Below are 13,175 nucleotides of genomic sequence, written 5' to 3' on the forward strand. Positions count from 1 at the left end.
TGCCAGTGAAGCCGCAAGGACGGATCGGCATCGGGGGGCCGACATCGCGGGCTCGCTGGACAGGTAAGTGTCCTTATTAAAAGTCAGCAGCTACAGTGTTTGTAGCTGCTGACTTTAAAAAAAAAAAAAAATTGCGGCCGGAACACCGCTTTAAGTTTTAATTTAGGCAAAGTGTTTTTTATTTATTTTTTTTATTTTTTTTTTTGTGTCCCCAGACTAATTAAAAACATTCCCAAATATTTTAATGTCATTTGAAATATTTTTCTTAGGCTGGTGGCCTCACACCCTGCACTAGTAAATGCCATAATACTAATTCTGCATTCAGTAAGTGGAGCTTCGTCACTACCTACACCAGATGGATCTGCCCACACTGTGCCCCCTGCAACCCTGCACATGCCAGGTATGAACTGCCAGCAAAGCACTGTGCTTTGTAAATGGTGTTTCAGTGCATTTGCTTCTTCTTTCCCTCTTCTTCTCTTTACTGTGAACTGTTTTCTGTTTAGACTTTCTATACTCCTTGTGATTTGTGACATAGAGTTGCTTATGTTTGCTGTTGTCATGTTTCATTATTTTGTTAGGTGGGTTCTTGTTTGATGGTCTGTCAGATGAAGAAGATGAGTTTCCACAGGTAAGAGGATCACTGGTTGCCAAAGCTATGGATTTGGAAGTAGCCGTCTACAATGAGAGTTCTTTATAAATGTGTTTGTTTTCTTACACATCTTTCCATCAGGCCTCTCGCTCTGGATCATCTAGTAATACCGCTGGCCCCCGTCCTGCTTCACTTGGGTACACAGGAGCTTCAGGACCCCGGCCCATCACTCAAAGTGAACTGGCAACGGCATTGGCCCTTGCAAGTACCCCAGAAAGCAGTTCCCACACACCCACCCCAGGAACACAGGTTAGCACCTTGTCATAACTACGAATTTCTCTAATACTAGGATTGAGTATACAATTTTATTAAAATATGTCTTAGACTGTACTGCTTTTATTGCTATTTAAAGTACTGTATGTCAAACTTTTTTACATTTTGATGCAAAGAAGATTACACCTTGGTGAATATTTGTTTGTTTATTTTATAGGGTCACTCTTCAGGAACATCACCAATGTCATCAAGTGTGCAGTCAGGAACACCCATTACGAATGACTTGTTCAGCCAAGCACTCCAGCATGCTCTGCAAGCCTCTAGCCAGACATCCCAGCAGGTAAGCTGAGTAACATAGTGCTTACACTTTGAATGGAAAGACAGATGTATCCGATATTATATACTTTACTTGTGGGATGACCTATGGGAGTCCAAGGTACACCCGATGAATGCATTACTTGAAATTCCTCATCAAAAAGATCAGTCATATTCAATGATCAATGAACTACGAGAGTGGTCACCAGCTCCCCTCCCACTATATTGAGAACTACAGGAAACTGCGAATGAATGATGCGGCAATGAGGATGGAGCCCCCCACGACCACGTTGTTTTCAAAGATCCCCCACCCGCTGTCACAGGGAGAGGGGGTGCGTGCTGAACACTCAAAATGTGTGTGTGGCATGTTCAGACGGGTGAACTTAGCCTTTGAGAAAACGACATCATTCACCACAGCCCTCGTGTATGGGGGGGGGGGGATGCAGCTTTTTTTTTATTTCTCCTTTCTCCTTGCAAACCTTTTAAAAATGAGGCAAACATACCCATGAATAGTGCCCAATCAACCTAGAGCTTGTATGCTTCATGAATTTGTGTTTGGTTATTTGTAATGGTATGCATCGGTAATCCACTAAAGTGTATACCTCTTCGGGAGTACTTTTTTTTTCCTGGCAAGTGGTAAAACCCTGTCCTAGGCTGCAATGAAACACACATTTAAAAATCTGCACAACATGAATTTATATGGTTACAAATACCTTCTGTGTAAACCTGTTTACTAATTAACTGTCTGATTGTACAGTACAATGACACATGTACTACAACCTGTTCTCTGTAAAGCCTAGTACACACCGCTCAGGAGGAGCCGCTGTACTAACTACCTGATGTTAGTACAGTGATTTCCCCTGTTGTTTTATTGTGTTCTGACAGGAGGGTGGTGGCCATTGGCTGAGAGTGCAGATCAGTAGCTGATCGGCAGACCTTTTTCAGTCATGCACCTTTGACAGAAGCCGGCCAGCTTCTGTCGGACCGACTGCAGTACACACAGGCCGAATTTGGCCCATATGTGCTAGGCTTAAAGTGGAAGTAAACCCTCTTCAACTGCCATGGTGCTGCACATGTAATCAGTTATGATACCAGCCATTGGCTGGTTTAACAGTTTGGTTGAGAGCACAACACACAGTTAGCATTTCTGGCATGCTGGGAATGTAACTGTTTTTTGAAACTTAAATTAAATCAAGGGGTTTACTTCTGCTTTAACCCTGCTTTCCTTGAAAAAAAACGAATGCCCTGTACACACGGTCGGATTTTCCGACAGAAAATGTGTGATAGGACCTTGTCGGAAATTCCGACCGTGTGTAGGCTCCATCACACATTTTCCATAGGAATTTCCGACACACAAAGTTTGAGAGCTTGCTATAAAATTTTCCGACAGCAAAATCTGTTGTCGGAAATTCCGATCGTGTGTAAACAAATTCGACGCACAAAGTGCCACGCATGCTCAGAATAAATTAAGAGGCAAAAGCTATTGGCTACTGCCCTGTTTAAAGTCCCGACGTACGTGTTTTACGTCGCATTTAGAACGATCGGATTTTCCGACAAATTAGTGTGACCGTGTGTATGCAAGACAAGTTTGAGCCAACATCCGTCAGAAAAAATCCAAGGATTTTGTTGTTGGAATGTCCGATCAATGCCCGACCGTGTGTACAGGGCATAATAGTCAAATAAAGAATTTAAATAAAAAATTTTTCTGGCCTACAATGCTTGTTGGGACTTTGAGCTGCAGTCAGTAGTTTGGGAGGAAGGGGGAGGGGCGGCTGCACCTGACAGACTAGGAGGAGATGCAGGTGAAATGATATAAATATAGAGGCTTTATCATATTTTTACTTATGCAGTGTGCTTTTATTCTCTCTTCCAGAGCCAATGGCAACCTCAGCTCCAACAGCTACGGGATATGGGTATCCGGGATGAGGAGCTTAGTCTGCGGGCCTTACAGGCCACTGGAGGAGATATCCAGGCTGCACTGGAGCTTATCTTTGCTGGGGGTGCACTTTAGTGAGACCTGTTTTGAATGAAGCTAATGGAAATCGTTCTTTTCCTTAAAGCTCCACTGAATCCCATTGTTCCGTTGGGTTGATATTGATAAAGGGTTGTAAATATGGACTTGATGTATTTATTATATAACTTGAGTGCGAAATAAAGTGCTGTAGAAGTAAATTTTTGCATCTATGCATGTTATGAAAGCGGCGTTCGTATGTAAACTCTCCACATAAAATCCCACTGCAGATTTAGAGGAGCAACAACCCACCTCTGTAAAAAAAACAAAACTATACTTTTGGAGTCCATGTGACCATAAAGGCCCGTACACACGATCAGAAAATCGGAAGTAAATTTTCGCCCAATGAACGATCTGCCCATTTTCAGATCATTAGTATGGTGCTTTCGAGCAGCAGATTCCGAATTTTTGGACAAAAAAAAAACTGGGTGTGCGGGCCATAAAACTTTTGTCGGATGTGAACACAACGTCCGATTTTCATTTAATTAGTACAGTTTTCGTCAGAAAAAAAATCTTAAGAGTAAGACTATGCATGTCCATAAACGAAAGAACACGTACAAAACAATTTTAACACATGACATCACTTCTGAAGTTGAATCCGGTTGTATGAGAATTTTCGTATGTTGAGTAACCTCTTCACTTTCCATATGAGACTAGCATGCAACAAAAAACGGACAAAAATTCATCCGATAATCTGATCGTGTGTACGAGGCTTCACAGACCTTGAGTTGCAGAAAATTCAAACATGCAGCATGTCTCTGTGGCTTCCCCTCGCACATCGTAGAAGGTATCGTGGCAGGTAGGGATGAGCTTCGAGTTGAACTCATGTTCGACTCGAACATCGGCTGTTCGCCGAACAGCAAACAATTTGATGTGTTTGCGGCAAATTTGAATGCCGCGGAACACCCTTTAAAAGTCTATGGGAGAAATCAAAAGTGCTAATTTTAAAGGCTTATATTCATGGTATTGTCATAAAAAGTGTTTGGGGACCTGGGTCCTGCCCCAGGGGACATGAATCAATGCAAAAAAAAAGTTTTAAAAACGGCCGTTTTTTCGGGAGCAGCGATTTTAATAATGCTTAAAGTGAAACAAAGTGTAATATCCCTTTTTAAATTTCGTACCTGGGGGGTGTCTATAGTATGCCTGTAAAGGGGCGCATGTTTCCCATGTTTAGAACAGTCTGACAGCAAAATTACATTTCAAAGGAAAAAAAGTCATTTAAACTACTCGCGGCTATTAATGAATTGCCGGTCCGACAATACACATATAAGTTCATTGATAAAAACTGCATGGGAATTCCCCACAGGGGTACCCCGAACCAAAATTAAAAAAAAAAAAAATTACGTGGGGGGTCCCCCTAAATTCCATACCAGGCCCTTCAGGTCTGGCATGGATATTAAGGGGAACCCCGCCAAAATATTAAAAAAAAAATGGCGTGGGGTCCCCCTCAAAATCTATACCAGACCCTTCAGATCTGGTATGGATTTTAAGGGGAACCGCGCACCAAAATTTTAAAAAAAAACGGCGTGGGGTCCCCCCAAAAATCCATACCAGACCCTTATCCGAGGCAGGCCGCAGGAAAAGAGGGGGGGACGAGAGAGCACCCTCCTGAACCGTACTAGGCCACATGCCCTCAACATTGGGAGGGTGCTTTGGGGTAGCCCCCCAAAACACCTTGTCCCCATGTTGATGAGAACAAGGGCCTCATCCCCACAACCCTGGCCGGTGGTTGTGGGGGTCTGCGGGCGGGGGGCTTATCGGAATCTGGAAGCCCCCTTTAACAAGGGGACCCCCAGATCCCGGCCCTCCCCCCTGTGTGAAATGGTAAGTACCCCTACCATTTCACTAAAAAAGTGTTAAAAATGACAAGAGATAGTTTTTGACAATTCCTTTATTTAAATGCTTCTTCTTTCTTCTTTCTTCTATCTTCCTTCGGTTTCTTCCTCCATCTTCTTCTTCTTCTGGTTCTTCTTCCGGTGTTCTTCCGGGTCACTCGGTGACCCCGCCCCCCCTCTGACGCACGGGGACTTGACGGGACTTCCCTGTGGCATTCCCGTGACGCCACAGGGAAGTCCCGTCAAGTCACCATGCGTCAGAGGGGGCGGGGTCACCGGGTGGCCCCGCCCCCGTTATTTAAGAACCGTTAGAAGCGGAGAAGCGTCACACAGCGGGAGCCTCCCTCCATGCCATCATGGATGCGAAGCGGCCCGGAGAAGAAGGGAAGAAGACGCTGACACCGCGGAGGAAGATGCCGGACGAGAACACCGGAGGAAGAACCAGAAGAAGATGGAGGAAGAAAGAAGAAGCATTTAAATAAAGGAATTGTCAAAAACTGTCTCTTGTCTCTTTTAACATTTTTGACAGGTTTTTTTTTGTGAAATGGTAGGGGGTACTTTTGTACCCCCTTACCATTTCACACAGGGGGGAGGGCCGGGATCTGGGGGTCCCCTTGTTAAAGGGGGCTTCCAGATTCCGATAAGCCCCCCGCCCGCAGACCCCCACAACCACCGGCCAAGGGTTGTGGGGATGAGGCCCTTGTCCTCATCCCCACAACCTTGGGGACAACCTTGTTTTGGGGGGCTACCCCAAAGCACCCTCCCAATGTTGAGGGCATGTGGCCTGGTACGGTTCAGGAGGGGGGGTGCTCTCTCGTCCCCCCCTTTTCCTGCAGCCTGCCAGGTTGCGTACTTGGATAAGGGTCTGGTATGGATTTTAGGGGGACCCTACTCCATTTTTTTTTTTTTGGCGCGGGTTCCCCTTAAAATCCACACCAGACCTGAAGGGTATGGTGTAGATTTTGAGGGGGACCCCACGCCATTTTTTTTTTTTTTTTTTTTTTTACATTTTGGCCGGGGTTCCCCTTAATATCCATACCAGACCTGAAGGGCCTGGTATGGAATTTAGGAGGACCCCCCACGTCATTTTTTTTTTTTTTTTTTTTTTAATTTTGGTTCGGGATTCCCCTGTGGGGAATTCCCATGCCGTTTTTATCAATGAAATTTTATGTGTATTGTCAGACCGGCAATTCATTAATAGCCACGAGTAGTTTTAAATGACTTTTTTTCCTTTTGAAATGTCATTTTGCTGTCAGACTGTTCTAAACACGGGAAACATGCGCCCCTTTACAGGCATACTATAGACACCCCCCAGGTACGAAATTTAAAGGATATTACACTTTTATTGTTTCACTTTAAGCATTATTAAAATCACTGCTCCCGAAAAAACGGACGTTTTTAAAACTTTTTTTTGCATTGATCCTTGTCCCCTAGGACAGGACCCAGGTCCCCAAACACTTTTTATGACAATAACTTGCATTTAAGCCTTTAAAATTAGCACTTTTGATTATTCATGTTCGTGTCCCATAGACTTTAACAGTGTTCGCGTGTTCGAACAAATTTTTTGCCTGTTCGCAAGTTCTGGTGCAAACCGAACAGGGGGTGTTCGGCTCATCTCTAGTGGCAGGTAGCACAAGATGTACAAAAATAGATGAAACCTGGCATCCTTTGTTCCCTACAAGTGTGAATCTTCACTTCATCCACTATATAGCATTGTGCCTAAGACAAGTATATGATTTGCTGGACCAATAAGGAAAACCAGAGTCCTTGGGACACTGGGATTCTTCATCTCTAAAGAGAGGCCATGACTCGTACATCGAAAACAAATTTTCTTTATAGTGCATTACAGAACAGAGGAACTTATTCAGGAACATAGGGTTATGCTGTCAGCTTCAGGAGATTGGACACTGACAAAGTTGTTAGGACGGCCCTGCATAATTTCACCAACTACCAGCAAGCCTCAGTTTTTTGCTAGTATCCTTAGGAAATGGACACTTTTTCTCTGCGCTGAGATAAGAAACACCTTTTTACTTTTTATCAAGATTATTTTTCATCTAGCAAGTTTCTTCAATTTGCAGCTTTCCAGATAGGCTAATCTGCATTCTCAACTGGCTAATCCTTGATCTTATTGTGAAGACTAATCGGGGCCAACCTGTAAATGCCCTTGTGCTCCGGACACAGCGTTAGGTGACCACCCTTTGGTACAATTGATGTAATGTGAGTGATAGCCGCAGAATGCCTTTACAGGTCCAGGGCTGTGGTTCACACTTCAGTGGTCCATTGTCCCTCAAAACTCTTGTAGGGTTTTGCCCTTTGGTTGGGCAAGTCTGGGAGAATATAAAGGAAATAGATTGAAGCGCAACAAACATAATGACTGCAACCAAAGGTAGTAGGTCTGCAACTAACGATTATTTTCATAATCGATTAGTTTGCAGATTATTGTTTCGATAAATCAGATAATAACCTTAAAAAAAAAGCATGGTGTATAATTTAGTTAATATGTAAAGTTTAAAAAAAAAGGAAATTTATTCTTAAAGCGGTGTTCCAGCCACTTTTTTTTTTTTTTTTTTAAAGTCAGCAGCTACAAACACTGTAGCTGCTGACTTTTATTAAGGACACTTACATGTGCAGGGAGCCTGCGATGTCGGGCCCCCCGAGGCCAATCGGCTCGGGTGCAGGCTCTGCCATTGTAACTAAGGGAAACCAGCAGTGGAGCCTTTCAGGCTTCACCGCCGGTTTCCTACTGCGCATGCGTGAGTCGCGAGGCACTTTCTAAATGGCCCGTCGTCCTCTGGGGCACACACAGTTCCCAGAAGCCAGCGGGGTGAAGGAGGAAATGACGCCCTGGGTAGGACAGAAGTACAGTCAGTACGTCACATAAGGTAAGTAAAAAAATGAATTATCCCAAAACAAGTGATGGGGGGGTGGTCAAGCACAAGGTGTAAAATAAGGTGGAACTCCACTTTAAATATCTCTATGCAGTGGTAAATAAAAATAACCAACTATATGGTTAGGGAGCATAATCTCTAATCCACTCTGAGAGCAACAGACAGAAGAGATCACATTTTTTTATTTAAAGGGGTTGTAAAGGTTCACGATTTTTCACCTTAATGCATCATATGCATTAAGGTGAAAAAACATCCGTCAACGCCGGCCCCCCCGTTCTACTTGCCTGACCCCTCGAAAGTCCCGCGCTCGCTCCCGATATCCTCTTCAGCCTGGCCGTTGATTGGCTAGAGTGGATGGATTGAAAGCAGCGCAGCCATTGGCTCGCGCTGCTGTCAATCACACCCAATGACGCGCCGCGCCGCGCCGGGGGGTGGGGCCGAGTGATACTGTCAGCGGCTATAGCTGCCGGCTGTATCACGGGAGCGCGCCCGCAAGAACTAAACACCATGCGAGAGAGCTTGCATGAAGGTGTTTAGTTCTTGCAGGGAAGAGCTGAGACAGCCGCAGAGAAACCCCAGAAGACCAGGTTCGGGGCCACTCTGTGCAAAACGAGCTGCACAATGGAGGTAAGTATAACATGTTTGTTATTTAAAAAACAAAAAAACCTTTACAACCCCTTTTATTGTTCAATAAGTTTTTATTGGAAGTATGGAAAATTAACATACTGTTAACATTTACAATATTGACATCAGGAAATAAGAATTTCTATGCTGTTGTGCAATGACAGTTTACATAAATTGACTTCCTGGTACATATATCAAGTTCTGGACCTATTATCACTCTATTGATCATATAAAGCAATTAGTAGGTGGGTAATGGACAACTAACCTATCTTGCGTTTGGCATATGGGGTGTTTCCTTGCTTCTGTAAACTAGAACGCATTCAAAAAGTCACCGTTCTTAAAGTCCAGAAGCTTCCATTACCCATTTCCTGAATGTCATGTTTTAACCACCAATAACAAATAAACCACACAAAAACAAAAAAGGGAACCTTAGAGAATAGAAAAAGCAGTGAAGAAAAAGTAGAAGGATAGTGAGTAAAGAGAAAGGTGAGGGGAGAGGAAGGGGGGGGGGGATTGGGGGGGCAGGGGGGAGAGAGGGTTGCCAGCCATTGCAGTGTATGTTATGTTATTTAAGGATCACATCAACCTTATAGTTACAGTGTTTTTTCTACTGTTCCGTCTATGGAGCATCTCTGTTTTCCATAATCTCAGCGTACAAGGATGAATATTTAAAGATGAACCAACAGGACCATATCTTTGATGCCAATGCCGATTTGTTCCTGAGTTTTAAAGTGCTATCTTCCATGTAATATATTCTATCTACTTCCAGTAACCACTGGCGTAATGAGGGTACTTTTTTCTGTTTCCAAAATTTTGGTATAAGGACCTTTGCCGCATTCAACAAATGAGGTGTGATTGACTTTCTATATGATCCAATTGGTTCATCTGTACAGTGAAACAATAGCACCCATGGATCATTTGGAATTGAACATCCTTGAATTTTTTCAGACCAGAACAAGATAGTGGACCAGTATGGTCTTATAAAAGGACAAGACCACCATATATGTGCGTGAGTCCCTGTAGACCCACATCCCCTCCAACATAAATCTGAGATGGATGGGAAGAATCTGTGGAGAGTAGCAGGTGTATAGTGCCATCTGGTTAGTAATTTATAATTTACCTCCGCAGTCTTAGATGCGATTGATGAGACATGCGACAAACGGAGAATCGCACTACGTTGATGGTCGGAAAGCAGTTTCTGGAGCTCCAGTTCCCATTTAGACAGAAAGGGTACCTGATTCGTTGATGATAAAGAAAGTAGAGCGTGATAGAAGCTAGACAAGGGTTTGTCAGACGGGAGGTCTCCTGACAATAAGGACTCTATAGGATTCATTTCTGCATCTGACCGTAAGGTTGAGGTAGAGCTTTAATAAATTGTATTAGTTGATGATATTGCCATTGTTGCATAAACGATATTGGTGCATTGGCTGAGAGTGCAGATATAGGCAGTACCTTTTGGTCCTTTACCACTTTACCAAGAAGTAGGGATGGGTCCGTAAACCATTCACCATATTTTGAGTCCATGTTCCCTGGAGAGAAGAAGTTATGACCCTTGAGTTGCATCAGTGGAGAGTTGTATGGCCAATGCTGTTTGTGACATAGAGAGTCCCAAGAAGCCAATGAGGATTTGGTCAGTGGAGAAGAAGTTGGAGCTAACTTGCGGAACTTGTTAGGTATCCATATGAGAGGAAAAAGGTCTGCTCTACCCAAGTCCATTTCTAGTTGCACCCAAAGCTTGGATGATTTATGGTATTTCCAGTCCGAAATCCTATTAAGAACTGTAGCTAAATAATATTTCCTAAAGTCCGGGAGTGCTAAGCCGCCTTCCGTCTTAGGTCTAATTAGACACCTGTGGGCAATACGAGGGTTTCTACGATTCCATATGAATTTACTTATCACAGATTGAATGATCCTAAAGAAACCTACAGGAACCTTATATGGAATCATTTGGTATAGAAAGAGCAGTCGTGGTAACACATTCATTTTTACAATATTCATTTTTCCTAACCAGGAATGCGCCATCTGTGACCATTTTTGTAAGTCTGACCGAATAGCATTAAGCAAAGGGATATAATTTTTACGAAAAAGTGAGGCCGGGTCTGGGGTTAAGTATATTCCTAGATATTTCATAGCCGATGGTTGCCAATGGAAAGGGAATGATCTTTGTAGGTTAATCACAGTTGGGCGGGGAGTTGAAACATTTAGAATTTCCGATTTGGACAAATTTATTTTAAAATTAGATATTTCACTAAATTGCGTAAAGGCTATCATGAGGTTGGGTAAAGTTATGAGTGGTTGTTATATATAAAAGAGAACGTCATCCGCGTATGCCGCATATTTGTGTTCGGTTGTACCTACTGTAATTCCATGTATGTTAGGATTATGGCGTATCTTTGCTAAGAAGGGTTCCAGGGAGAGGGCAAATAAAATGGGAGAAAGAGGGCACCCCTGTCGTGTTCCGTTATGGAGAGAGAAGGGGTCACTTAGCGTTCCATTAATTCGTAATTGGGCTGTTGGTGTTTGGTAAAAAGCAGAAATCTTTGCCAACATATTTGGACCCAGACCAAAATGTGACAGTGTGGCCATAAGGTACTCCCAGTCCACCCTATCAAACGCTTTCTCCGCATCTGTAGACAGAAGAAGGGTGGGCTGGGACCATCCACGGGCATAGGACATTAAAGAAAGAGTTCTGAGTGAGTTGTCCCTCGCCTCCCTCCCTGGGATAAACCCAGTCTGGTCCCTAGAGACCCATTGCGGAATCAGGGGTAAAAGTCTAATGGCCAGTGCCTTGGCGTACAACTTTGCATCCAGATTTAACAGCGATATTGGGCGGTAGCTACCACACAAGGTAGGATCCTTCCCAGGTTTAGGGATTACCGTAATATGCGCATGGAGAGTTCCCGATCTGAACCCACCATTGCTGGGCACTGAGTTAGTATATGCAGTCAAATGTGGAAGCAAAACATCTGCGAAGGCGCGATAGTAGGCCACTGTCAGCCCATCTGGGCCGGGGGCCTTACCATTGGCCATCGTCTTAAGTGCACCCCTGATTTCCGCAACGGTGAATTCCCCTTCCAATGCTTCTAGAATGTTAGCCGGGAGTTTTGGTAGGTTGGCTTCAGATAAATATTTCTCTATGTGTTTACCTCTGGTGTCATCAGCCGTTTGTGTGTTCCTGACCTGGTAAAGCTGTTGACAGAAGGCCCGAAATTCCTTAGCAATGTCCCTAGTTTTGTGTACCATTATATCTGATGTCATTTTAATCTTAGCGATAAAGGATGCTGATTTCCTTTGTTGCAAGGATCTGGCTAGGATTCGACTCGGCTTGTTGCCCCATTCGTAGTATTGTTGATCAACAACTCTACGGCGGGATACATATTCAGAATGGAAAAGAGCTTTCAATTCTTCTCTTTTTTCAGTAAGGGTATGGAATATTGTTTTAAAGTTGCTATGTTAGTGGGTCTGCTCAAGGGTTCCTATTTCTTTAATTAGTGCAGATTGCAGGTTCTCTCCCTCTTTTTTCTCGCTCCCAGTTCAATAAGTTTACCTCTAATAAGAGCCTTATGGGCCTCCCAGAGAGTTCCAGGTGAAGTCTTTACAACCCCTTTTAAGAAAAAAAAAAAAAAAAAAAAAAAAAACAAAGACTGTTTTGTAGATTTTCAGACAACTGTAATATATTATGTATGACAGATTCCCTTTGTCATAAGCAGGTGGCTTGCGCCTGCAGTCACTTATGCTGGCCATACAAAAACAATGTTTTCCTTCAAAAAAATTTTTAAGAACGTTTGCTCGATTTTCTAATCGTTAGGTCAAATCGACGTTAATTTTCGACCACAGTGACAGGAAATATAGAAGGAGCAGAATAGAAAACTTCTTGGTCAAATACATTTTCAGACAGTGTATGAGGTTTTCATTCAGAAATTACATTCATTTTAAAACTGAATGTTAAAAGCAAGTGAAAATTTCAAACAACATTCTTTCATTCAGCGAATGTACAAAGATTTTTCGTATGAATATTCCTATCTGCAAATCGATACGTGTATGACCAACATAAGGCTCGGTTCACATCTATGCAGTTTGCTTTTGATCCGCTTCTGCGGTGCTTTTTGCTGTGCGATTTGCGTTTTTGTATTTTTTTGCCAATTTGTTGTTGGGCAGATTAAAAAATGCAAAACGCGGCAAAAACACACCACATGCTTTTCTGAAGCTTCTCCATTGAAGTCTATTGAACCAAAAAAAGCAAAAAAAGCACAGTCTTTGCGTTGAAAAAAGTCCTTGACCCTTTCCAAATTCGCAATGGCTGAGAAAAGCATAGATGTGAACGTGTCTCATAGCAAACCATGTAGTGCGTTTCTGCAAAAAACACCAAAAAACGCACAATTGTGAACCAGGCCTAAGACGTTTGGAAGCAGCAGCATGCTTTATATAATCTGTCATAATGGGGTTTAAAAACTAAAATTAGCCCTTTTATAGTACAAAAAGAGCAGATAATCGCTACTATAAGGGGTTCATTTATACTGTGAAACAGTGAAAGTAATAATATAATATATATTAAATACACCCATAGGTAGGGTATATGGGCATTTTAACTAGGAGTCAGACATGAAGCTATATGGAAAGGAGATATAAATCTTTTATAA

General features: G+C 42.9%; 1 protein-coding gene across 1 annotated transcript in view; it reads left to right on the forward strand.

Annotated features, from left to right (window-relative positions):
* The window catches only part of UBL7 (ubiquitin like 7), a 40,682-nt gene extending 37,333 nt beyond the window's left edge, over positions 1-3,349 (forward strand). Inside the window, exons 7-11 of the mRNA XM_073619061.1 lie at positions 270-400; positions 579-628; positions 731-898; positions 1,080-1,202; positions 3,051-3,349. Coding sequence (XP_073475162.1) covers positions 270-400; positions 579-628; positions 731-898; positions 1,080-1,202; positions 3,051-3,188 — 610 coding nt within the window. The 3' untranslated portion in view covers positions 3,189-3,349. The remainder of the gene's footprint in view (positions 1-269; positions 401-578; positions 629-730; positions 899-1,079; positions 1,203-3,050) is intronic.
* Positions 3,350-13,175: the final 9,826 nt, after the last annotated feature.

Source organism: Aquarana catesbeiana, linkage group LG03 (assembly GCF_042186555.1).
Source record: "Aquarana catesbeiana isolate 2022-GZ linkage group LG03, ASM4218655v1, whole genome shotgun sequence".
NCBI classification, from domain to species: domain Eukaryota; kingdom Metazoa; phylum Chordata; class Amphibia; order Anura; family Ranidae; genus Aquarana; species Aquarana catesbeiana.